We start from the raw sequence: 24,531 nt of genomic DNA, 5'->3' as shown, positions 1-24,531 counted from the left end.
TTTGTCTTCATGAAGATTAACTTGAAGATTTTTACCAAAGCCTTAATTTTTTTTTTCAAAAATTATTCAGTTCTTTTACTATTCATAATATATCAAAATGAAGTTAATACGCCGTTTGAGAAAAGTCGCTACAATGCTTTCCTTCACCACATTTATTTTTCTATTATTCCTATTTGAAAGGAAGTGTTTCTTCTGTCTTATTAATCATCACGAATTCTATCTACATCCTTCCCTCTATCTACCTGTCTATATCAATCCCTTACTAGTCTCTATATTAGCCCTACTCTATTTATCTCTTAGTACTCTCTATAATAGCCTGGAGGCTTATTGCTTCTTTTCCTGTTACTTCTCCTAAAACTACTTGACTCTCCACTCGATCCTACTTCAACCTCTATCTCCCCTTTATCTAACTCTAAACTAGCCTGACTATGCTCTATTTGAATCTCCTGTTGTTCACTAGAAATGGAGCTATCCTCCCTTATCCCTGAAGTTACTGCTGGAGTCTCCACTGGACGCTGGTATACAGATGATCTTGAATCAACTCTACTAAGTCCACGATTCTCTAACTCTAATTCTACCATTTTTGATTCCTCTGACATTAATGTACTTGTTATTATTGGTTGGTCAAGACAATTTTGAACTACCAAAAGTTTCTGAACCGGACGTTGACGTAAGCTATAACTATTGCTACTTTGTTCTTTGTCTTTAGATTTTAATCTACTAGCGACACTATTAGGGTTTTTGATCATATCTATTATTTTCCCAGGCACGGAACTCTTTTCCGCCCTATCGGCTGTTAATATCCCATGTACGGAACTCCTTTCCGCCATGTCAGCCGTTAACTCCTCAGGTACGGAACTCTTTTCCGCCCTATCGGCTGTTAATATCCCATGTACGGAACTCCTTTCCGCCATGTCAGCCGCTAACTCCTCAGGTACGGAACTCTTTTCCGCCCTATCGGCTGTTAATATCCCATGTACGGAACTCCTTTCCGCCATGTCAGCCGCTAACTCCTCAGGTACGGAACTCTTTTCCGCCCTATCGGCTGTTAATATCCCATGTACGGAACTCCTTTCCGCCATGTCAGCCGCTAACTCCTCAGGTACGGAACTCTTTTCCGCCCTATCGGCTGTTAATATCCCATGTACGGAACTCCTTTCCGCCATGTCAGCCGCTAACTCCTCAGGTACGGAACTCTTTTCCGCCCTATCGGCTGTTAATATCCCATGTACGGAACTCCTTTCCGCCATGTCAGCCGCTAACTCCTCAGGTACGGAACTCTTTTCCGCCCTATCGGCTGTTAATATCCCATGTACGGAACTCCTTTCCGCCATGTCAGCCGCTAACTCCTCAGGTACGGAACTCTTTTCCGCCCTATCGGCTGTTAATATCCCATGTACGGAACTCCTTTCCGCCATGTCAGCCGCTAACTCCTCAGGTACGGAACTCTTTTCCGCCCTATCGGCTGTTAATATCCCATGTACGGAACTCCTTTCCGCCATGTCAGCCGCTAACTCCTCAGGTACGGAACTCTTTTCCGCCCTATCGGCTGTTAATATCCCATGTACGGAACTCCTTTCCGCCATGTCAGCCGCTAACTCCTCAGGTACGGAACTCTTTTCTGCCCTATCGGCTGTTAATATCCCATGTACGGAACTCCTTTCCGCCATGTCAGCCGCTACCTCCTGGTCACTCGGTTGACCGCAGTCCGCCCCTTCACCAGCCTCATCTCTCTCGACACAACGCCTCACTACGTCAGTGCCTAATAAATTATCAGTCATAGATTCAAGGTGCTTGATGACTTTTTGTGCCTTATTTTCCTCACCACTCGAAAAGGTCAATGTATTGGTCTGGAAATCAAGATTTGAGCCTATTTCTCGGAGTATATCCCATCCAAGAATAATATCAAATCCTAAGCCAGGAACCACCAAAAATTCCCAAGAAACTTTCTGAGAATTGTTTCCTTCAAAAATTGTAACATCTGAAACTACTTTTACTGAAGTAGGGATTACTTTTGAATCTCTACCAATGGGTTTTATTTTAGCCAAGGATGGCTCAGTTTTCACCTTTTGTTTGTCAAGTGCTTCAAAAATTCGTTCATCTAACAAAGATTTATGACAACCGGGGTCTACAAAGGCTTGACACTCAATGCCATTCAAAATAACTTTTTTCATAATAGGGTAATCCGTTTCTCCTAATCCCATATAACAAAAATATTCACAGTGAGGGGGGTATTCAACTTTGCCAGATATCACCCCCTTCTGTTCAATCTGGCCTTCTAGTTTTCCTGTAACGTTTCCGGCTTCCCAGAGTCTCCAGACGATTGCGCTTGAAAACGATTCATACAAGAATTGGCTTTATGATCCCAACTCCCACACACAAAACGGGCACCCCTCTGATAGTTATTGTTCCGCTTATAACAAAAATTGGCAGAATGGCCCTTGTTTCCACAACTGTAACATACTCTGTTTGGGCATTCAGCCACTAAATGACTGAAGCTCTGACACTTGTAGCATCTCCTATTGGTAGAACCCTCGCCTCTCTCTCGAAAGGGCACATCACCATAGGTCTTACTGAAATCTGAGTTCCTATTATAATTTGTTTCACTAAAATTTCTACCTATATTCCTATTCTGACCTCTCCCCCTTGAACTAAAAGATTCCCCCCTCCCCTGGTCACGTTTTTCGTCAGGCCAGTTCTGACGGAGTCCTTCATTCTGTCCTGTCCAACCAAATTTAGTATCTACGGCTGCTGATAAAAATTCCTGCTCTTCACCAAGTGCATTCTCAATTGCTTCAAAACGCTGCGCTACTTTATACGCTTCAAAAAGAGAATCATAATCATCCTGGTGTTCTAATAAATATCTCTTAATATTTATTCTCGAACCTTCAATAAAACAATCCAGGCCTACACTATTGGAAAAGCCTACTAAACCGACATATCCTGATCGATACGATTTTGTGGCAATCTCCACCCGCTTATAAAACTGATATACTGTTTCCCTGGATGATTGCCTCAATTCAGCTAAATCTCTAAATTTCTTTCCAGCTGTCTTTCCTGGTAGGTACGCCTGTGTCATTTCTTTTTCAAGTTCCTCTAAATTTCTAATATTTGAGGAATCTCTATCTTCAAAAAAATTAAGTAGTGGCCCTTTTACTCTAAGCGGTACTGCATCTATTACTTGCGAGTCGGACCAGCGAAGCAGTGTTTTAACCCTTCTCAATTGGCTAAAAAAAGGTTTTATAAATTTTGCATTGTCTAGAACTGGAATATTTCCCAGGGGATCCATTACTGACCCAATTACTCTTTGATTCATATTATCCTTGTTGCCGTTACTCTCGATAGGTGTATCAGTTATATTATTCCCCGAAATATCTCCCATAATTACACTGGCACTTTCTTTGGCCATTAAATTACCCAAAGTTGTCAAAAATTTTATGACTGAAGTGGGATTATAATCCCGACTTGAAGAATCCAAATTCAAAGGGGGTTTTAAACCTTTACTTTTTATTTCGTTCAAAAAGGATGAAGCAATATCTCTATCAAATTCAGGGTCTGAAGGATCTAAAATTGGAATTGCGCTCATTTTAAAAGAAAAGTAATTAAAAGAAATTAAGTCAAAGCTGCAAAAACAGGGCAAAATCGTTACTAAACACTCCTAACAGATTTCCTACTCGCGTGCGAACTTAATGCATGACTTACAATCGTAAATTGCTCTTCACGTCCTTCACTTTTTTTTCTAAAACTGGAATCTGGAGCGGGAACCTGGAACTTGAAACTGGAATCTTTGACGATGCAAACATCAATCGTAAATTGCTCTTCACGTCCTTCACTTCTTTTTCTAAAACTGGAATCTGGAGCAGGAACCTGGAACTTGAAACTGGAATCTTTGACGATGCAAACAGCAACAATTCTTTACTTCCGAAGTCAAATGATGAAAAGTTTCTTAGCATATATCAATAACACAATTGTGCACGAACCAAAACAGCTTTCAGCGGATAGTCTCTACGCCACAATTCAGCACAATCACAGCTGATAAAGATGAATTTTACCAAAATTGGAAGGTAAAGAAACTAGCGATGGGAATCTAGAGGATGATAATAACTCTAATCCTCTCCGGCGAAAACCGCTGCCACCACTTTGTAAAGGCTCTTCTTCTCATCTTCTCTCTCTGCGTTCTCTTCTTTAGAACATTACGGTAGCGTTGGCCTACAGTATAGGGTTCGACCGGTGGAGGATATCTAGTATCTCGAACTCTCATAAAGTGTAATAAAAATGATTATTTATACATATAATACAACGTTGAGGACAGAATCCGAATCTCGACTGACTCGGCTAATTTGCAACTCTAACTTATATCAAACAGTTCGTGGTAACGAACTGTAGTAAGGAGCGACCCGGCTCAATAGTAACCAAAACTCTAAAAAATTGAATTGTGATATCAATAGCTATATCAAAAGAATCGCATTTTAATCCTGGTTTTAAATATATAAGTTTCATCAAGTTTAGTCTTACCCATCAAAAGTTACGAGCCTGAGAAAATTTGCGTTATATTAGAAAATAGGGGGAAACACCCCCTAAAAGTCATAGAATCTTAACGAAAATCACACCATCAGATTCAGCGTATCAGAGAACCCTATTGTAGAAGTTTCGAGCTCCTATCTACAAAAATGTGGAATTTTGCATTTTTTGCCAGAAGGCAGATCACGGATGCGTGTTTATTTGTTTGTTTTTTTTTTTCCCCAGGGGTGATCGTATCGACCCAGTTGTCCTAGAATGTTGCAAGAGGGCTCATTCTAACGGAAATGAAAAGTTCTAGTGCCCTTTTTAAGTGACCAAAAAAATTGGAGGGCACCTAGGCCCCCTCCCACGCTAATTATTTTCCCAAAGTCAACGGATCAAAATTCTGAGATAGCCATTTTATTCAGCGTAGTCGAAAAACCTTATAACTATGTCTTTGGGGACGACCTACTCCCCCACAGTCCCCGTGGGAGGGGCAACAAGTTACAAACTTTGACCTGTGCTTACATATAGTAATGGTTATTGGGAAGTATACAGGCGTTTTCAGGAGGATTTTTTTGGTTGGGGGGAGGGGTTGAAAAGAGTGGGATATGCTGGGGGAACTTTCCATCGAGAATTTGTCATGGGAGAAGAAAACTTCCATGAAGGGAGAGCAGGATTTACTAGCATTATTTAAAAAAAAATTAAAAAATAAATGTGAAAAAGCTTTTTCAGCTGGAAGTAAGGAACAGCAATAAAACTTAAAACAAACAGAAATTATTACCCATATAAGGGGCTCACCTCCTTATGATACCTAGCTCTTTACGCTAAAGTATTTTTAGTAATTTCAACTATTTATTCTACGGCTTTTGTGATTCAGGGGTCATTCTTAATGAATTGGGATAAAATTTAAGCTTTAGTGCAAAGAGCGAGGCACTGACGATGGGGCGAATCCCCTCATATATGTAATAAAAACATGAGAATACAAAAGTTCTTTACGTAAGCTAATTTATAAGTTACGTAAATCTTTTACCAATAAAAAGATTCGTAAAAAATTAAAAGTTCTAGTTGCCTTTTTAATTAACCAAAAAATCGGAGGGCAACTAGGCTTCGCCCCCGCTCTTTTTTTCTCAAAATCATTCGATCAAAATTATGAGAAAGCCATTTAGCCCCCCCAAAAAATATGCAAATTTCGTTTTGATTATTCCTCTGCGGAGAGCCAAAATCAAAACATGCATTGATTCAAAAACGTTCAGAAATTAAATAAAAAAAAACGAGTTTTTTTAACTGAAAGTAAGGAGCGACATTAAAACTTAAAACGAACAGAAATTACTTCGTATATGAAAGAGGCTGCTTCCTCATCAACGCCCCGCTCTTTACGCTAAAGTTTTTTACTGTTTTAAAAAGAAGAATTGACAGAAAGAGTCAAACTTTAGCGTAAAGAGCGGGGCGTTGATGAGGAAGCAGCCTCTTTCATATACGAAGTACTTTCTGTTCGTTTTAAGTTTTAATGTCGCTCCTTACTTTCAGTTAAAAAAACTCGTTTTTTTTTATTTAATTTTATAAAACACGGAACATGGTACAGGAAACTGACATCCCTAAATAATCAGTTTACTTAGAATTTGAAATATTAATAGTTTAACCAGAATATGAATATTTGACAGAAACACGGAAAATCCCACCTCCGCTTTTCCGCTTCCGCTGTTTACATTCACGAGGCTGACAAACATTTTGGGGGGTGGGGGCTCAAAACCCCTAGCCCCCCTGGATACGGCCTCGGTAGAAACTCCTCTATTTTTTGCCTGCACGTTTTATTGTAAGCCTGAAAATTATCAGAGATAATAAAACAGTTTTCTACGTTATGGGCTGATATACAACCATAAACCAAACCCTATTGAACTCTACTGTGGGTCAAAAATCTTGAGGAAAACGAATTTATTCACGGTTTTCTAGAGAAAACCCCATAATTTTTCAGTGGTTACTTTCAAAGTGGAGAATTTTGAAATGGACTAATATCCAAAGCTTTCGTAGCGTCCATTGGGCTTTAGATGTGTTGATAGAATAAATTACGATTTATTGGCTAAAATAGCGCAAAATCTAGCATAGACACGTCAGAACTATTACAACGAAAAAACAGATGCTAGGGGATAAACATAAAAAAAGGTAAAGCAATTATTAAAATGGGAAACAAAATAGAGGATAAAAGAGTTTTTGTACCGTTTTGTGTTTTGTTTAATAGGGACGTCACCGGGGGAGGGGGCCAATGACCGCGCCCTAGTGAAATCCCAAATTTCTGGGAACCTCTTATTAAAAATTATCAAATAATTTATTTTTAGTATTATTGCCCCCTCCCTTAAAAGGACAGTGTACGTGCCTGTCGTTAGGTATTATATTTCGGACCAGCTTAAGTTAAAAGGATTATTTATTTTTAATTCATTATTTTTATTTTATTTTTTTATATATAATTATTTTAATATTTTAGATTATATTTAATTATTTTCACATTAACTCTAAATAACAGTGGAACAAAGCACATTCAAAATAAAAGAAGCGTGAATAGATCTTGGCAGAGAATGGCATGTTCATCGCGGTAGACCAATGTCAATAAAATGCCTTTATGAATACTGGATGTGCCAGGATTAAACCAAAAACAGAGTGCGTGGGTTTTCAACTGCTATTATATATGTCTCATCTTTGATCATTATTGTGTCCTGGAGTTGTACACGGCTTCACTGGCGATTTGCCATAAAGTTGATGTTGAATTTTTAGTCGCAGATAAAAGAAACCTTGTTTTCTGACATTGAAAGCGCAATATGGTGTCCATAATCAATATTATTTTTTTGGAGTGAGGTTTTATTACGCAAGTCTAATAAATTTTTAGTAAAATATTAAATGTAGAAATATAATTAATGGACCTCCTTAAATAATTGATCGAATATTATGAATTGTCGTACATGAACTGGTTTGGGTTGATATGATTTTTTTGTAAGAAGAGTAGAAAATAGAAGTTGGTAAATTTCCCATCAAATTGACGTAATTCATTTACGATAGATGACCCAACTCTTTCGCAAGGGCCGTCAAAAAAGCCTCACTTCCCTCTCAACACTCGTAAATGAGTTGCTATCGACTTAGAATGCAAATGAAACTGCGGGGATCTGAAAAATATACACTAAAAAAGAAATAAGTGACTTCATGATATCAAGCGTGGGGTGCCGAAGGCTCAGTCTGCCAACATTACGCGAGCACAAAGAGCATAAGTTGAAGATGTCAGATTATATTTTGCAACGGCCAGGGTCGGAGCTTCCAAGCCTAGGAAGCTCCGCCTAGCTCACGAGAAAGGTAACAGTAATTAGGCCTGACCTAACAGAGGGCCTCTAACAAAATGCCTCTTTACCTTCTATAGCGAACGAATCAGTTTTGGAAAGGCTGTTAGGACAGCTGAATTTTGCAGTCTGGTCTTATTGAAATTTATTGATACCATATTACTACAAGTTTCAACTATTTTTCAACATTCGATATGCAGAAACATGTTTTTTTCTCTTGATGAGACGAAAATAATCGTCTCAATGGCGTGAAGCATCTTTTTTAATATGTGATAAGCGTAATTTTTTAGACGGTTACCCTACTACGTCATAACCACCTAACTACGTCATAACCACCAAAAAAACCCACCCTCTAGGCAGATTTTTATTCGCGTCTTATTCTAAACAATTAATTTAATATTTTATTATTTATGTAATCAACCCGTTTCTCCAGAGATTGTCCTAAAATAACCGACTTGAAAAAGTTAACGCCTGTGAACTCAATTTTTTGCGTGTTAAAAAAGAATCTTAAAAAAAATGTGTAAAAAAAATCTACTGTGAAAATGCTTTTATTCATAGTTTCACTTGTACGTAGTAGATATTAAATAAAAAACAAGTTTTTTCAACTGAAAGTAAGGAGCGACATTAAAACTTGAAACGAACAGATATTATTCCGTATATGAAAGGGGCTGTTCCCTCCTCAACGCCCCGCTCTTTACGCTAAAGTTTGACTCTCTCAAATCTATATTTTAAAACAGTGAAAAACTTTAGCGTAAAGAGCGGGGCGTTGAGGAGGGAACAGTCCCTTTCGTATACGGAGTAACTTCTGTTCGTTTTAAGTTTTAATCTCGCTCCTTACTTTCAGTTAAAAAAACTTGTTTTTTTATTTAATTTCTGAACGTTTTTGAATGAATGCATGTTTTGATTTTGGCTCTCCGCACATGAATACTTAAAACGAAATTTGCACATTATTTTTCTTTGGGGGGGGGCTAAATGTCTTTTTCCTAGTTTTGATCGGACGATTTTGAAAAGAAGGGGTGGGGGAGGAACCCTAGTTGCCCTCCAATTTTTTGATTGCTTAAAAAGGCAACTAAAACTTTTAATTTCTTACGAACGTTTTCATTAGTAGAAAACATACGTAACTTACGAATTAACTTACGTTACGAACTTCTATATTCGTATTTTGTCCCAATTCTTTAAGAATGACCCCTGAATCACAAAGGCCGTAGAATAAATAGTTGAAATTACTAAAAATACTTTAGCGTAAAGAGCAGGTATTTAGGAGGAGATGAACCCCTCATATGTGTAATAATTTGTGTTCGTTTTGTTTTAATGCTGCTCCTTACTTTCAGTTGAAAAAACTTTTTCATATTTATTTTTTCATTGTTTTTTATTTTAAATAATGCTAGAAAATCCTACGCCCCTTCATGGAAATTCTCTCCTCCCGTGACTTCCTCCATGAAAAGATGATCCCACGTAACCCCCTCCCCTCAACCCCCTCCCTAACCAAAAAAAAAAATCCCCTGAAAACGTCTATACACTTCCCAATAACCATTACTATATGTAAACACTGGTCAAAGTTTGTAACTTGCAGCCCCTCCTCTGGAGACTGTGAGGGAGTAAGCCGTCCCCAAAGACATGGTTATTAGAATTTTCGACTATGCTGAACAAAATGACTATCTCAAATTTTTGACCCGTTGACTTTGGGAAAAAAAGAGCGTGGCAGGGGTCTAGGTGCCCTCTAATTTTTTTGGTCACTTAAAAAGGGAACTAGAACTTTTAGTTTCCTTTAGAATGAGCCCTCTCGCAACATTCTAGGACCCCTGGGTCGTTACAATCCACCCCTAGGAAAAAAAACAAAAAAAAAAAACAAATAAACACGCACCCGTGATCGGTCTTCTGGCAAAAAATTCGGAATTCCGCATTTTTGTAGATAGAAGCTTGAAAATTCTACAGTAGGGTTCTCTGATCCGCTGAATGCGATGGTGTGATTTTCGCTTAGATTCTATGACTTTTATGGGGTGTTTCCCCCTATTTTCCAAAATAAGGCAACATTTCTCAGGCCCGTAACTTTTGATAAGTAAGACTAAATTTGATGAAACTTATATATTTAAAATCAGCATAAAAATTTGATTCTTTCGATGTATCTATTAGTATCAAAATTCCATTTTTTAGAGTTTCGTTTACTATTGGGCCGGGTCGCTCCTTACTACAGCTCGTACCTAACCTAACTGTTTGATAGCGTAAGCTTCAAGACGACTAAGTGATTATTTTAGCATTTATGGAATGTTGTTAGACATATTTATTGTGACTAACCTGTCTTAAAATCAAGGCTGTTTCAGCCAGGCGCTTGAAATTGAACATAATTATAGTCGGATAACGAGCGAGAGAGTTTTGGGTTAATTAAGGCATTTTTTCTTTCTTTTTTTTTGTTAGACGTTGATTTCTGTTTGTGATTTTGGATGGTATAAATTTGAATTAAGGTACATAGATTATAACTTGACAAAATTAAACTTATAAATTCCATGCGCAATGAGCTGTTATATGAAATGCTGCAGACTAGGCTGGGATGAAATTGGGAAATCATGAAAAGCTTTAAATAAGGTGGGGTCGGGAAAATGTTCTGCCAGTGTTTTGACGTCAGGCATCTTAACCTTGCGACAGTAGTAAATGGTGCCGAATATGGTAACAATTGTTCTGGATTCAAAATTTGAACCACAGAAAAAGACAATGTTTATCTGTATAGATAACCGGATAACTCACTAGATGGCCTTTTGTTTATAGGCCTATAATTTCACACAGGAAACCTATGACGTTAATTTTAGCTTTTCGTTCCTTCATTGCCTTAAAGTTTCACATAACAATCTATCGGGCTCCCCATTACCATCGCTGATCTCGGCTTATTGCACTGGTACTATCGAATCACTTAATATGATGAAATTTTTTAGACTTTGAGATGCTGTAGATTAAGTTTAAAGGGAAGAACAGTGTGGTTGTAGGAAGGGGAGAGGTCGTGTCGATTAGATTTTCGATGTTAGATTAATAATTTGGAAGTGCTTGAGTCATCAGGTCCCTTTAGTCCTTAGCTTTATAGATTAAGAGCAAGCGTTTGATTTGGCCGATAGTAGAGCTTTAGCGGAGTTATATGAGTTAAAGTGTTACTACGGTTAAGGTATGAAATGAGGTTAATTGCTGGTTTCGTATTGAATTAGGGGTTAAGCAGGGTTACGTTCTATCCCGATTTATACGGATCATTTTAATTGATTTTGTTCTAAGAAACACGCCAAAAGCCATTGGAGACCATTATTTGTATAATTTGAGCCCCCTAGATGGAGATGCAAGCAAAATGAATGATTTTTTTTTGAGGTTTTGAGAGCTCAGGGCGCAAGACAAGGGTTGGAAACTGATGTTAAGAATGCTCAGTCACTTAACATCAATTAAGTAATAATTAAGTAACCATCGAATAAGTAAAGGTAAAGAGGTGATGCTGGGTAACGAGAAGATCAATCAAGTGGATAGCTTCACTTATTTAGGTAGTATTATTAGTAAAGATGATGGATATAGTGAAGATCTAAAAGTAGAATAGCTAAGGCCCACTCACATTTCTTGCTGGTTGGCTAAAAGAGAATATCCTACCTCTTACTGACCTGAGACAATTTGAGAACGTCAAATCCACTTCTACTTCCTATCACCTTGTTTTCTTATTGACTCATTTGGGAAAATTCTCGAAAAACCTAATTACTGAATAAATTTAATTTCCGTATAAGGTCAAAAGTATTTGACCTTGTCAACTACAATATTTTAGTTGAGAAACTTGTAACTGATTTCAATATTGATTCTTTCCTGGTTAAATTGGTTGCCTCCTTTTTATCAAATAGATCACAGGTAGTCAAATATCAGAATCACTGTTCCAGTCCTCTCCCTGTCCACAGTAGAGTACCCCAAGGTACTTACCTAGGTCCCCTCCTTTTTTCTGTTATGATAAATAGCCTCGCTAAGGAATATCCCGACAGATGGAAATTTGTGGATGATCTAACGGTTTTTGAAACCTGCTACCGACATTTAGAAAGCAACCCTATGAGTATCCTCAATGATATTGCAGATGACGCTGAGGACTTAAACATGAAAGTAAACCCCCTGTTAATCTATGATAATGCAATTATGTTTCCTTAAAACCTCGTCCCTTTTCCTCAAATCCTATCTCCCAAGACATTTCTGTGTCTTCCTTTAAATTACTTGGGATTATTTAAAGTCCCCCTCCCATTCTTTAAGGATCTATGCTTCCTTTGTCCGCTCGCATCTTGAATATGCTTTTCCAGTTTGGCATCCTGGCACCTATGATGAATCAGAAAAAATTGAGTCCATTCCAAAAAGAGCCTCGAGAATAATTTTTAAAGAAGCTAAGGTACCATACTCGCCCCTTCTAAAATTAAATAAAAAAACAAGTTTTTTCAACTGAAAGTAAGGAGCGTTATTAAAACTTAAAACGAACAGAAATTACTCCGTATATGAAATGGGTTGTCCCCTCCGCAATCCCTTGCTCTTTACGCTAAGGCTTTTAATTGTTTTAAAAAGCAGAATTGTGGCAAAGAATCAAACTTTAGCGTAAAGAGCGAGGGATTGCGGAGGGGACAACCCATTTCATATACGGAGTAATTTCTGTTCATTTTAAGTTTTAATGTCGCTCCTTACTTTCAGTTGAAAAAACTTTTTTTTTTTATTTAATTTCTGAACGTTTTTGAATCAATGCATCTTTTGATTTTGGCTGTTCGCAGAGGAATAATTAAAACGAAATTTGCATTTTTTTTTTTTTTTTTTTTTTTTTTTTTTTTTTTTTTTTTTTTGGCTAAATGGCTTTCTCATAATTTTGATCGAATGATTTTGAGAAAAAAGAGCGGGGGAAGAAGCCTAGTTGCCCTCCAATGTTTCGTTTAATTAAAAAGGCAACTAGAACTTTTAATTTTTTACGAATCTTTTTATTAGTAAAAGATATACGTAACTTATAAAGTTAGCTTACGTAAAGAACTTTTTATTCTCATGTTTTTATTACATATATGAGAGGGTTCGCCTCCTCGTTAGTACCTCTCTCTTTACACTAAATCTTAAATTTTATCCCAATTCATTAAGAATGACCCCTGAATCACAAAAGCCGTAGAATATATAGTTGACATTACTAAAAATACTTTAGCGCAAAGAGCGAGGCATTAGGAGGAGGTGAGCCCCTCATATTGGTAATAATTTCTGTTCGTTTTAAGTTTTAATGCTGCTCCTTTCTTCCAGCTGAAAAAAAATTTTTCATATTTATTTTTTCATTGTTTTATTTTTAAATAATGCTAGTAAATTCTGCACTCCCTTCATGAAAATTTTCTTCCCCCATGACAAATTCCTCGATGGAAAGTTCCTCCAGCATATTCCCCTCTTTTCAACCCCTCCCCCAACCAAAAAATCCTCCTGAAAACGCCTGTACACTTCCCAATAACCATTACTATATGTAAGCACTGGTCAAAGTTTGTAACTTGTAGCCCCTCCCACGGGGACTGTGGGGGAGTAAGTCGTCCCCAAAGACATAGTTATAAGGTTTTTCGACTACGCTGAATAAAATGGGTATCTCAGAATTTTGATCCGTTGACTTTGGGGAAATAATTAGCGTGGGAGGGGCCTAGGTGCTCTCCAATTTTTTTGGTCACTTAAAAAGGGCACTAGAACTTTTCATTTCCGTTAGAATGAGCCCTCTCGCAACATTCTAGGACAACTGGGTCGATACAATCACCCCTGGGAAAAAAAACAAACAAACAAACGAATAAACACGCATCCGTCATCTGCCTTCTGGCAAAAAATACAAAATTCCACATTTTTGTAGATAGGAGCTTGAAACTTCTACAGTAGGGTTCTCTGATACGCTGAATCTGATAGTGTAATTTTCGTTAAAATTCTATGACTTTTAGGGGCTGTTTCCCCCTATTTTCTAAAATAACGCAAATTTTCTCAGGCTCGTAACTTTTGATGGGTACGACTAAACTTGATTAAACTTATATATTTAAAATCAAAGTTAAAATGCGATTCTTTTGATGTAGCTGTTGGTATCAAAATTCCATTTTTAGAGTTTTGGTTACTATTGAGCCGGGTCGCTCCTTACAGTTCGTTACCACGAACTGTTTGAAAGGCCAATCTGGAAACTCTTGAGCACAGGAGAGGAACGTTGTGCCTCCGTCTTGCAAAAAAATGCAATAATAAAATCTTCTCACGGAAAACATTTTCCCCAGAAGACACTCCCCATCCAGACAAAGCCTGTCATGTACTGTTTCTGAAACCTTTCCTATCTAGCCCCCCCCCCCCCATCCGTTGCTTAACCTCCAGGTGTGAAAAGACCTTTGCCCCTTTTATTACTGATAAAACAAACCGCTAGTTTTCCTCTTTTTTTTCTTTCGTACTGGTGATACCCAGGTTATATGTTTATTTGATTCTTCTGTTCCCTCCCCCTTGTTTATATTTTCTCATTTAAACCTTTTTAACGCTCATTTTATCTCACTATTTTTTAGTTTTGTTTTAGTTTTTACCTTTTTAACTTTCTGACATTTTGCTGTTTGTTTGTTTTTTAACTAATGAATGGCTTTGCCTTTCTGATTTTGTTGTTTTTGGCATTGTTTAGCCAATTTTTGAGTTGTTTTGCTATTTTTATGATTTTTTAGGTTTTATGACTCCGAAATGCGAATTCGGTCCTTCGGGGCTTGTGATAGATGTTTTTTTGAAATTAAATATTTTATGTCAACAGTTCAAAAGCCTAACGAGAGGCTATTTTAAAATAAAGGAAATTCATAATCTGTAGCTAATTGTTAAGCAAAACGCTGTTTACTCAATGTTGACAAAGCATAAATAGTGTGCATTCTGTGCCCGGGAAGATTTCAACCAAGGCAGTTAGTACAATAGGAAACTTCCGAAGCTGTCAAATTATTCAAAGAGTTATATTTTGAGCTGATTTTTAATGCTTTCCGAGCAGGTATACTAGAATATTTTCAGGGACTACCAGTTCCTAAACTATAAAAAGAAAATTCTGCTCTGTAAAATCAAAAAAAGAAAATTTCCGTTTTTTGATGATGTAAGTTTCATTAAATCTGAATATCACTATCTTTGGCACAAAACGGGAAGACATAAATGTTTTTTCTTAGATTTCCTAGAAAGTAGGTGTCGGCTTTTAGTTTTCTGTCGTTTATTCGGATCTCTAATCAAACCTCTATGGCAATATCGCACCATCCGTTCTTAATAGTTTGACCTCACAAACTAAAAAAAGCCAATCTCTAATAGTGCTACAGTATTTTCTATTGTAGAATCTAAAAGTTCTAAATTTTTAAACGACGAATTAAATGTCTTCACATAACATACATTAATTTATAAAGTTTCATCGATAAAATTTGCAATTCCTGTTGGTATTGAAAACAGGGTGGAGGGGGAATTCTTTTTGAACATTATATAGTTTTTAAATGTCCCTAACACCCAGTCAATCATTGATAAGGTAAAGGTACGGCATTAGACTTTACAGTCCCTACCGTCGGTGCTGATCTCCGTTTCTTGGCCCTTCAGCCAGAAAGTGCAATGGGGGGTTGGGGCCAGCCATCATATGCTTTCGCACACCCTTCCTGTTTACCTTCCCCAGATTTCTCCAGGTACCCATTTAGAGCTGGGTCGACTCTGGCTAAGCTTATAGAGTTACGCCACTGGCCTCCGTCCCAAACTGAAGAATTGGGCACACTGGGATTCGAACCCGCGTCCTCTCAGACAAAGGATCCCGAATCCAGTGAACCAATCCACTCGGCCAGGACGGCCTTAATTATTGATACAAGAGAATCAATTGATTTTATGCGACTATTAACTGAAGTATCTAGGCACCAACGTGACTTAAAGCGTTAATTGGTTTCCAATCCTCTCGCAAGAATATATGCTGCTTTTATGCTTAAAGGCAAACGAGTATTTCTCATTACATAGAATACATACAGTCAATTAGTTCATGGTTGCCCATTAGGGAGAAACCGGGTAAAGAGCGAACCTTAAAAGAGTGTGCGCTATAGGTTTTTTTCGTTGTAGGCCTGTCTTCCGATAGGGCCTTCAGCCAGTACAAACAATCTAGTAGTGTCGCTGTTTTTGTGCATAATCAACCGTTTTAAGGCAGGGCGGGCTCTCAAGGAATCTTCCTATATCTTCCATATTACACATTTGGAGTTTCTCTGACGTTCCTGAATTAGTGACTTCGGTGGTTTTTATTTTAACAGATAGAAAAAAATCTCGTGAATATTTTGATCTAATCAAACAGTTCTTGGTAACGAACTGTAGTAATGAGCGACCCGGCTCAATAGTAACCGAAACTCTAAAAAATGAAATTTTGACACCAATAGTTACATCAAAAGAATTGCATTTTAATGCTGATTTTAAATATATAAGTTTCATCAAGATCGTTTATACCTATCAAAAGTTACGAGCCTGAGAAAATTTGCCTCATTTTAGAAAATAGGGGGAATAACCCCTAAAAGTCATACAATCTTAACGAAAATCACACCATCAAATTCAGCGTATCAGAGAACCTTATTGTAGAAGTTTCAAGCTCCTATCTACAAAAATGTGGAATTTCGCATTTTTCGCCAGAAGACGGATCACGGATGCGTGTTTATTTGTTTGTTTTTTTCCAGGGGTGATCGTATCGACTGAGTGGTCCTAGTATCGCAAGAGGGCTCATTCTAACGGAAATGAAAAGTTCTAGTGCCCTTTTTAAGTGACCAAAAAATTGGAGGGCACCTATGCCCCCTCCCACGCTCATTTTTCCCAAAAGTCACTGAATTACAATTCTGAGATAGCCATTTTATTCACCATAGTCAAAAAATCTAATAACTATGTCTTTAGGGACGACTTACTCTTCCGCAGTTCCCGTGGGAGGGGCTGCAAGTTACAAACTTTGACCTGTGTTTACATATAGTAATGGTTACTGGGAAGTGTACAGACGTTCTCAGGTGGATTTTTTGGTTTATGGGGGAGAGTTGGGGGGGGGTATGTGGGAGGATATCTCCATGGAGAAATTGCTCATGGGGGAAGAGAATTTCAATGAAGGGGCGCAGGATTTTCCAGCATTATTTGAAAAAACAATGAAAAAATAAATATGGAAAGTTTTTTCTACTGAAAGTAAGGAGCAGCATTAAAACTTAAAATGAACAAAAATTATTACGCATATGAGGGTTTACCTCCTCGTTGTATCTCATTCTTTACGCTAAAGTATTTTTAGTAATTTCAACTATTTATTCTACGGCCTTTGTGATTCAGATGTCATTCTTAAGGAACTGGGACAAAATTTAAGCTTTAGTGTAAAGAGCGAGGTATCAACGAGAGTTGAACCCCCTCATATACGCAATAAAAATATACGAATATAGAAGTTCGTTACGTAAGTTAATTCGTAAGTTATGTATATTTTTTTACCAATGAAAACGTTTGTAAAAATTAAAAGTTCTAGTTGCTTTTTTAAGTAATCAAAAAACTGGAGGGCAACTAGGCCTCCTCCCTCGCTCCTTTTTTCTCAAAATCTTCCTAAAATTTTCAAAATTGCAATTAATTGATATGCAAATTTCGTTTTAATTATTTATGTGCGGAGAGCCAAGATCAAAACATGCATTAATTCAAAAACGTCCAGAAATTAAACAAAATAAAACAAGTTTTTTTAAATGAAAGTAAGGAGCAACATTAAAACTTAAAACGAACAGAAATTACTCCGTATATGAAAGGGGCTTTTCCTTCTCAACGTCCCGCTCTTTACGCTAAAGTTTCTTACTGTTTTAAAAATAGAGTTAAGAAAAAGAGTCAAACTTTAGCGTAAAGAGCGGGGCGTTGAGGAGGAAAAGCCCCTTTCATATACGGAGTAATTTCTGTTCGTTTTATGTTTTAATGTTGCTCCTTACTTTCATTTAAAAAACTCGTTTTTTTTATTTAATCAAATCTTAAAGCCGACAATTATTTTTTTATAATTCCAAAATAATTATAAAACCTGGTTCGGGTTTGCATTCTAGATTGATACACTTGACACTATCGTTGTGGGTATAAAAAAATAAAGAAAAAAATGTTCTATTCAACAACCAGAAACTTAATATATACTTGCTGGCTGCAGTCTCTTCAAATACTTTACATATTTGTGTTCCAAAGTAAAAAATTCCCCTCAAAAGAGTAGATACAGCTGTAATCGGAGCGCGTGAGAATGCATAATTTAGACCAAGGAACTAACCAATCGGATTGTTCTTGAGCGATTTAGTGAAGTATTAGTTAGTTATAATCGGTTTAAAAAGAGTCTGGAGAATAAGTAGCGTGCAGACACTAAATTGCTGGTTAAAAAATATATACATATAAATTTGTATTTATATATAACAATCAATAATCATATATTGCATAATTATATATAAAAATTCAATAATCGTAATTTTGAGTGAGAAACCCCGTAAGTTCAACCTTCTCATGTTTGTTTAGTTGAAGCGACGAAGAAAACTGATATCTTTGTCTTTGACCAAGTTGCCGTCTCAGAAAAAGAATTAACTAAGGAGTAAAATGCTTGGACTTTGGCTAGACCTTAAGAAAGGTTGACTCTCGGGACTAGCTACATATCTTTGTTATGGCTGATGCTAGGAATGTTGCCATGAAAAGTGGAGAAAATGTGAAAGAAAGAACCAATCTTAATAAACCTCTTGTGTTTTTTCTTGCAGGCTTTGGGATGACGGAGTAATTGACCCAGTTGATACAAGAAAAGTCCTAGGACTCAGCCTAAGTGCTGCCTTGAATGCCCCTATTCCAGATACGAAGTTCGGAGTATTTAGAATGTAAACAATTGTTTAATAGTCGCTAAATAAAATTTTTTTTAAGGATTTAAGTACTTATATGAATTAATTGTTTATTAATCCTGTTGGCTAAACGAAGTCGAAAATACGTCAGTCTATGCCTTTCTTCTGTCAGGGAATAAGCCACCGTATATGCCATCTTGTTGAAGTCAATTAATCAATCAATTAATCAATTAGCCAATTTATAAAACAGTTCGTGGTAACGAAGTGTAAGGAGCGACGCGGCTGAATAGTAACTGATTTTAGAAAAGGGGGGAAACACACCCTAAAAGTCAAGGAATCTTATCAAGTAATCTCAAAGTCAAGGAATCCTAATCACACCATTAGATTCAGCGTATCCGAGAACGCTATTGTAGAAGGTTGAAGCATCCATCTGCAAAAATATAGAATTATGTATATTCCGCCAGAAGAAAAATCATGGATGCGTGTTTAGTTGTTTTTTTTCCAAGAGTGATTGAATCGAACCATGGTTCTAGAATATTGGGAAAGGGCTCATTCGAATAGATATTAAAAGTTCTAGTGCCCTTTTTAAGTGGCCAAAAAGATAGGAGGACAACTGACATTTTTCCTCAAAGTCGTTTGATCGAAATTTTGAGATTGTTTTTACATATAGTTTTGTTTACATATAGCATTTGTTATTGGTAAGTATACAGACAGTTTTTTGGAGGGGGGTGAATTTTCTGCTGGGGAGGGAAGTTTTTGGGAATATCATTATAAAAAGCACTAAGTCTTATTTTCTTTTTCAATGAATTTTTTTATTAGGGAAATTATATTCACGGTATAATTTCTTATATGGAGTTCTTATAATTATTATTGTTCCTAATAATTTCTTATATTCCTACCTTCTTATTCTTCAGCAATTCTATTTCTGTCCTATTCGCAGATGTAGAGCGTGTATTCATTTCCACTTTTGAAAGTTTTAAAACAAGAAAATCGAATGTTGAACTGATACTTTAGCACTTTAAATATCACAAATGTGGCGAACTCAGAAGCATTGAATATTTTTCAATTTTGCAATTAACTAGGCTCACGTTTTTACTTAATGACAAGGTTTCAAAGGCAGTTTATTTGAAAAAACATAAATGTGTAATATATTATGAAGCGTGGTGGACCCCTATCTTTCTCGTTTTCCTTATGTTAAAAACAAGCATGGATTAATAGAAAAAATTATTTGCTCGAATTAAAAAGTAAATTTGACACTTAAAACGAGCAACATTTTTAAATCTACTTAATAAATTAAGTTTTTTTCAAATTAATGGGCGGAGCAACTGCCCCTTCTCCCTTGCTCCCCCCTCCCCTCTTCAACAACGCCAATGTCTGTTTACTATTCGTTACAAGGGAGGTCACAACACACGCAGAAAAAGTTGAGAAACATCGTCTGGACATTGTCATACGAGCATTTTTTTTTTAAGATTACCTAAATTAAATATTTTGTTAATTTATTATATTCTGCATCAAGCCCCCCCCCTTCTAGGTGAAAATTGTTTAGTATGGGTCACTCAGTATTTTATTGATTTTTCCAAGGACATTCCTGTAGCAATAAAGTCCAAGACAACACATAAAGTGAAATTTCAATGTATATAAAAGCGGTAAAACTGGAATTAAAAGCAAAACAATTGTGATGGGGTCCAACTCCTTTTGTTATATAGTTTCCCATCTGTATCAATCACTACGTTAAAACTGGTAATTGTTTCAACAAAAATTACGAAATCACAATATCAACAAAGGAACTCAAAAACACAAAACTGCTGTCACTAAAATACTAAATATGAAAGAACTAGAAAGAATGGCAGCATTAGACTTCGGCTCAATCGGCGAAATAAGTTTGGCGTCTCCTCCGATATTTGGCAAAGAGCGGTTGACTGATTCTATTGGTGCTTCATGGGTTTCGGCTGATCGAACTACCTGATTTCGAATTGGTAAGCGTGCCACTTGACCTAGTGAATCTAGAAAAAAATAGGCTTTACTGGTTTTATTCTAGCTTATCGCACAATTGCAGGTCAAATTCTGTAGCTCCCTCTTCTTCTCAGCTCTTCATTAGTAGCAATAACCTCTTGTGACCGAACAAAAATTTACGCTTAAAACAGTGGAACTAAATAAACATTGTATATAAAGATTCAGATAGACATGTATATACGGCCTGATTTCCTTTTTCGAACTACAAAAGGTATTGTAGATCTATATAAATGAAATTTTGTTGATCCCCTCCAAAAATTTGGCTTCAGAAAAGAAAAAATCGAACTCCAAATCCTGCTAATGAAAAATTGTCACCAATATTTAATATGTCTTTACAGGAAATCGTTTGATGTCAGGAATAACCAAATTGATGAACAACTGGATTTTCAAGATAAAAATTTATTCATAATAAAGTAAATATACATAAAACAATACACTATATTTTTGCGCAAGTATGACAAAAACACTTTGAAAAAGCCCATCCCCCCCAAAAAAAAACTTCACAATTTTTGAACAAGCTATAAGTGTGGTAACTCCGAGCTGATTCAGCGCATATTCCAACCAATATGGCTTGCGTTCCGAAGATGGTTATTATTATGATCAGAGTTAAAAGACGGCGAACCGCTTAGGGGCTGAGAGAGGTCATCGTGAACCTGAGAATATAAGTAAAAGATTTCCGGGGAAGAATATATAATGATTCGACATCAGGTTGAGTGGGGATAATTCCTGAAGAATTAGTTTCCTGAATGAGGTTTCTAACCTTAATTTAAACCTTAAAAAATTGTAACAAAAGAGAACAAAGAGTTGACATCCATATAATATAAATTATATCTTTACCAGTTTTAAGCTTATACATAGTAAACCACAAAATCACAAACGTCCCACTATTTTATCGGGCTCGCCACAATTCACTTATATATACTCCTAATATACTCATTCATTTTTTTATTTATTTATTTTCTATAATTAAGTATAAGTAATTAAATAACATATCTTGATGTACATTCGTTTTCGGTACCACACAGTTTTTTAGGAATTTCTTTTTGCCAACGCAGCATTGGCTTCAGCCTGCCTCGTGAGATTTCTAGAATCATGTTTATGTGAGAGGAAGGGATATTGCTAAGAAATACGGGGGCTAATGGTACACAGGGATAGTCCCGGTGCGTTTTGTCTCGGATACCATCTGGACATGCAACAATAGACAGTGAAAATCAGGAGAAGTTTCAAATCTTGGTTCACTGGTGCCTCAAACTGCGAGGGATAGGAATCACATACAAGTCATCAAAATAAAAAAAAAATTGCCCTCTCTCCTAGATCATAGAAACAAAAATTGTTTTAGGTCTTACCACTGCAGGGTGATATTCGATGTCGCATTTATGCACACATCTGTAAAACTACAAAAACAAAAAATTTACTAAACTTTCGTGTGAAAACCATTGGAAGTAACTCGAATTAATCGACATCATATCAAAATCTTACGTCTCAAAATGTAAACAGTTGAAATGATAGAATATGAAATCAAAAAGTTAAAAAACAAATATATACAAGAAAAATAGACGAAAAAACAATACAGAAGATTTTTGTTTTGCCATCTCGAAGATCAGATTAGCTAGGCCCTTTCTGTTGGTAAATGGAACGAAAAACTCTTAACTGGGGAGTAGTGCTTACGGAATCTAATAGGAGAGTATATATCTTGTTGATTGCTAAAAACGAACAATCCTAACCATATTGGATGTGGTTATTAAAATAACATTGGTTGGCCGATTATTAAATATTTGGCCAACCAATGTTAAATTAAGTTCTTGTGAGAGGAAGGAATATTGTTAGAAAATACGGAGACTGACAGTACACAGGGACAGTCCCGGTGCGTATTGTCTTGCATACTATCTGAACATGCAACAACAGAAAGACGCATTATATCCCTAATTGATCGAACAACTAGATAATTGAAAATCAGTAGAAACTTCAAAACTGCGTGGGATAGGGCCTCGAGAATCACTTAAAATACAAGTCATCAAAATAGAAGTTTTTTTGTCCTCTCTCCTGGATCTATCTTAGCAATTCTAAGACTAGAAGACACTGATTTCCTAAGATTTTTCTTTTGGTTGTCCCAAAAAAAAGGTTCTAGGGTAGCATCACGTTTTTGTCACCGTTGCCATATTAAGCCAGGAAAATAAACAGAGCAAACTAATTGGCTAAAGTTGACAGCGCTTTTCGTTTAAAAAATTCAATCACAAACATTCAGTTTATTCCCAAAGACAACTAAACCTTCAAAGGAAAGCTACCCCTTCTAAAGTTATTTGGTTTATTTGCCAGTTTTATACCCACGTTTCCTTTTTTTAACTTTGACTCCTGTTATAAGTGAAATCTCCACAACTCCACATGAATACCTTTCAAGGAGGCACACTCGTGCCTCTTTAAAGAGGCGAACCACGACAATGTTAAGCGATCTTCGGTTCCAGTGGTCGCAGAGGGATGGGGAGGGATGCATTTCGTAGCCTGAGCTCCAACTAAGAAACCTGCCAAATTTCATCCCCCTCCGACTTTTCCTTCATGGGGAAAATCTGGCCGAAAGTTTCGACTCCCCAACCCCAGCCCCCCTTTGACGTTGTCCGATCGGGCTGAAATTCACAAGTTAAGGTCCCCTAGGGTCCAGGAGCTTATCCGCGAAATTTCAGCTCGATCCGATAACTCCTTCCTTGTTTTCCAGAAACCACGCATAGCCACTTAATGTTCATGTTCTCCTTTTGTTTTTTTTCTGCCACGCCTACAGGTCACAGCCGACATCGGATCTGGGTGTACGAAGACTCATTCAACGCGGAATTCTCCGAGTAATTTTGCTTGAAAGTTTCGTCGGAAAATCTTAACCCCCCGATTTTCTAGCTTAGAAAAACCCCATTTCCCCATAAGAGCCCATGTTAAGTTTTTTGTTGTTAAAAGTTACGAATTTCAACATCAAGTACATCAAAATGATCAGCTCGACATGGTGAGACTGACTGAAAGCTTCAAAAACTTCTGTCTTAATCCGTAAAATTTTTATTTGAGAAAAATGACAGAAACCCATTTTTTTCTGCCACGCCTACAGGTCACAGCCGACATTGGATCTGGGTGTACGAGACTCATTCGACGCGGAATTCTCCGAGTAATTTTCCTGGAAAGTTTCGTCGGAAAATCTTAACCCCCCGATTTTCTAGCTTAGAAAAACCCATTTCCCCATTGAATGTAAAATTTTCTCTTGTAATAACATCACTTGTTTGAAAAATTCTTACACTAGCAGCAGCTTGGCGCAGCGGAAGCGTGCTGGGCCCATAACCCAGAGGTCGGTGGATCAAAACCGCTAGCTGCTAACTTTTCAGAATTTGTAAAATTAGGTAATTTTGTCAGTTTGAATTGATACAGAAAGGGAGAAAATAAGCATGGAAACATGTGATCAGAATTACATACTGGAATGTTCACAAGAATTTATACTGAAGCGGGGGTAAGGCTTGATGGAAGCAAGTTAAAAGAACCATTTAAATTGATTTCCTAATTGAAGCCGTTGGTGAAATTTTCTATTGTAATAACTTGTTTGATAACAAGCATAACAGCAGCTTGGCGCAGCGGAAGCGCGCTGGGCCCATAAACCGGAGGCGGGTGGGTAAAAACCACTAGCTGCTAAATTTTTAATTAAGCTGCTAAACTATTAAAATTATCAAAAGTAGATAATTTTGTCAGTTTGAATTTATTGATACAGAAAGCGAGAAAATAAACATGGAAAATTATTATTAAATTACATCCACCATGGATTGTAGAAAAACGTACAGAAATAATATGAAAAAAACTTCGTTTTCTTAAAGAGTTAAAGAGGCTGCGTCCCAAAGTCGAACCTTAAAACGTACAGGAATTAGGAGAGGCAGTTGGGGGGCTGCCGCCCCCCA

General features: G+C 36.9%; 2 protein-coding genes across 3 annotated transcripts in view; one reads left to right on the top strand and one right to left on the bottom strand.

Annotated features, from left to right (window-relative positions):
- The window catches only part of LOC136036456 (methylcrotonoyl-CoA carboxylase beta chain, mitochondrial-like), a 90,918-nt gene extending 72,233 nt beyond the window's left edge, over positions 1 to 18,685 (top strand). For both annotated transcript variants that reach the window (XM_065718700.1, XM_065718699.1), the window contains exon 10: positions 18,527 to 18,685. In XM_065718700.1, coding sequence (XP_065574772.1) covers positions 18,527 to 18,644 — 118 coding nt within the window. In that variant the 3' untranslated portion in view covers positions 18,645 to 18,685. The remainder of the gene's footprint in view (positions 1 to 18,526) is intronic.
- A 1,532-nt stretch (positions 18,686 to 20,217) lies between these two features.
- LOC136036457 (uncharacterized) overlaps positions 20,218 to 24,531 on the bottom strand; it is a 70,582-nt gene continuing 66,268 nt past the window's right edge. The window contains exon 8 of the mRNA XM_065718701.1: positions 20,218 to 20,604. Within this exon, the coding sequence (XP_065574773.1) occupies positions 20,390 to 20,604 (215 nt within the window). The 3' untranslated portion in view covers positions 20,218 to 20,389. The remainder of the gene's footprint in view (positions 20,605 to 24,531) is intronic.

This window comes from Artemia franciscana, chromosome 15 (assembly GCF_032884065.1).
Source record: "Artemia franciscana chromosome 15, ASM3288406v1, whole genome shotgun sequence".
In the NCBI taxonomy this organism is placed as follows: domain Eukaryota; kingdom Metazoa; phylum Arthropoda; class Branchiopoda; order Anostraca; family Artemiidae; genus Artemia; species Artemia franciscana.
The sequence above is the reverse complement of the archived record's forward strand: the minus strand, read 5'-3'. Positions and strand labels throughout refer to the sequence as shown.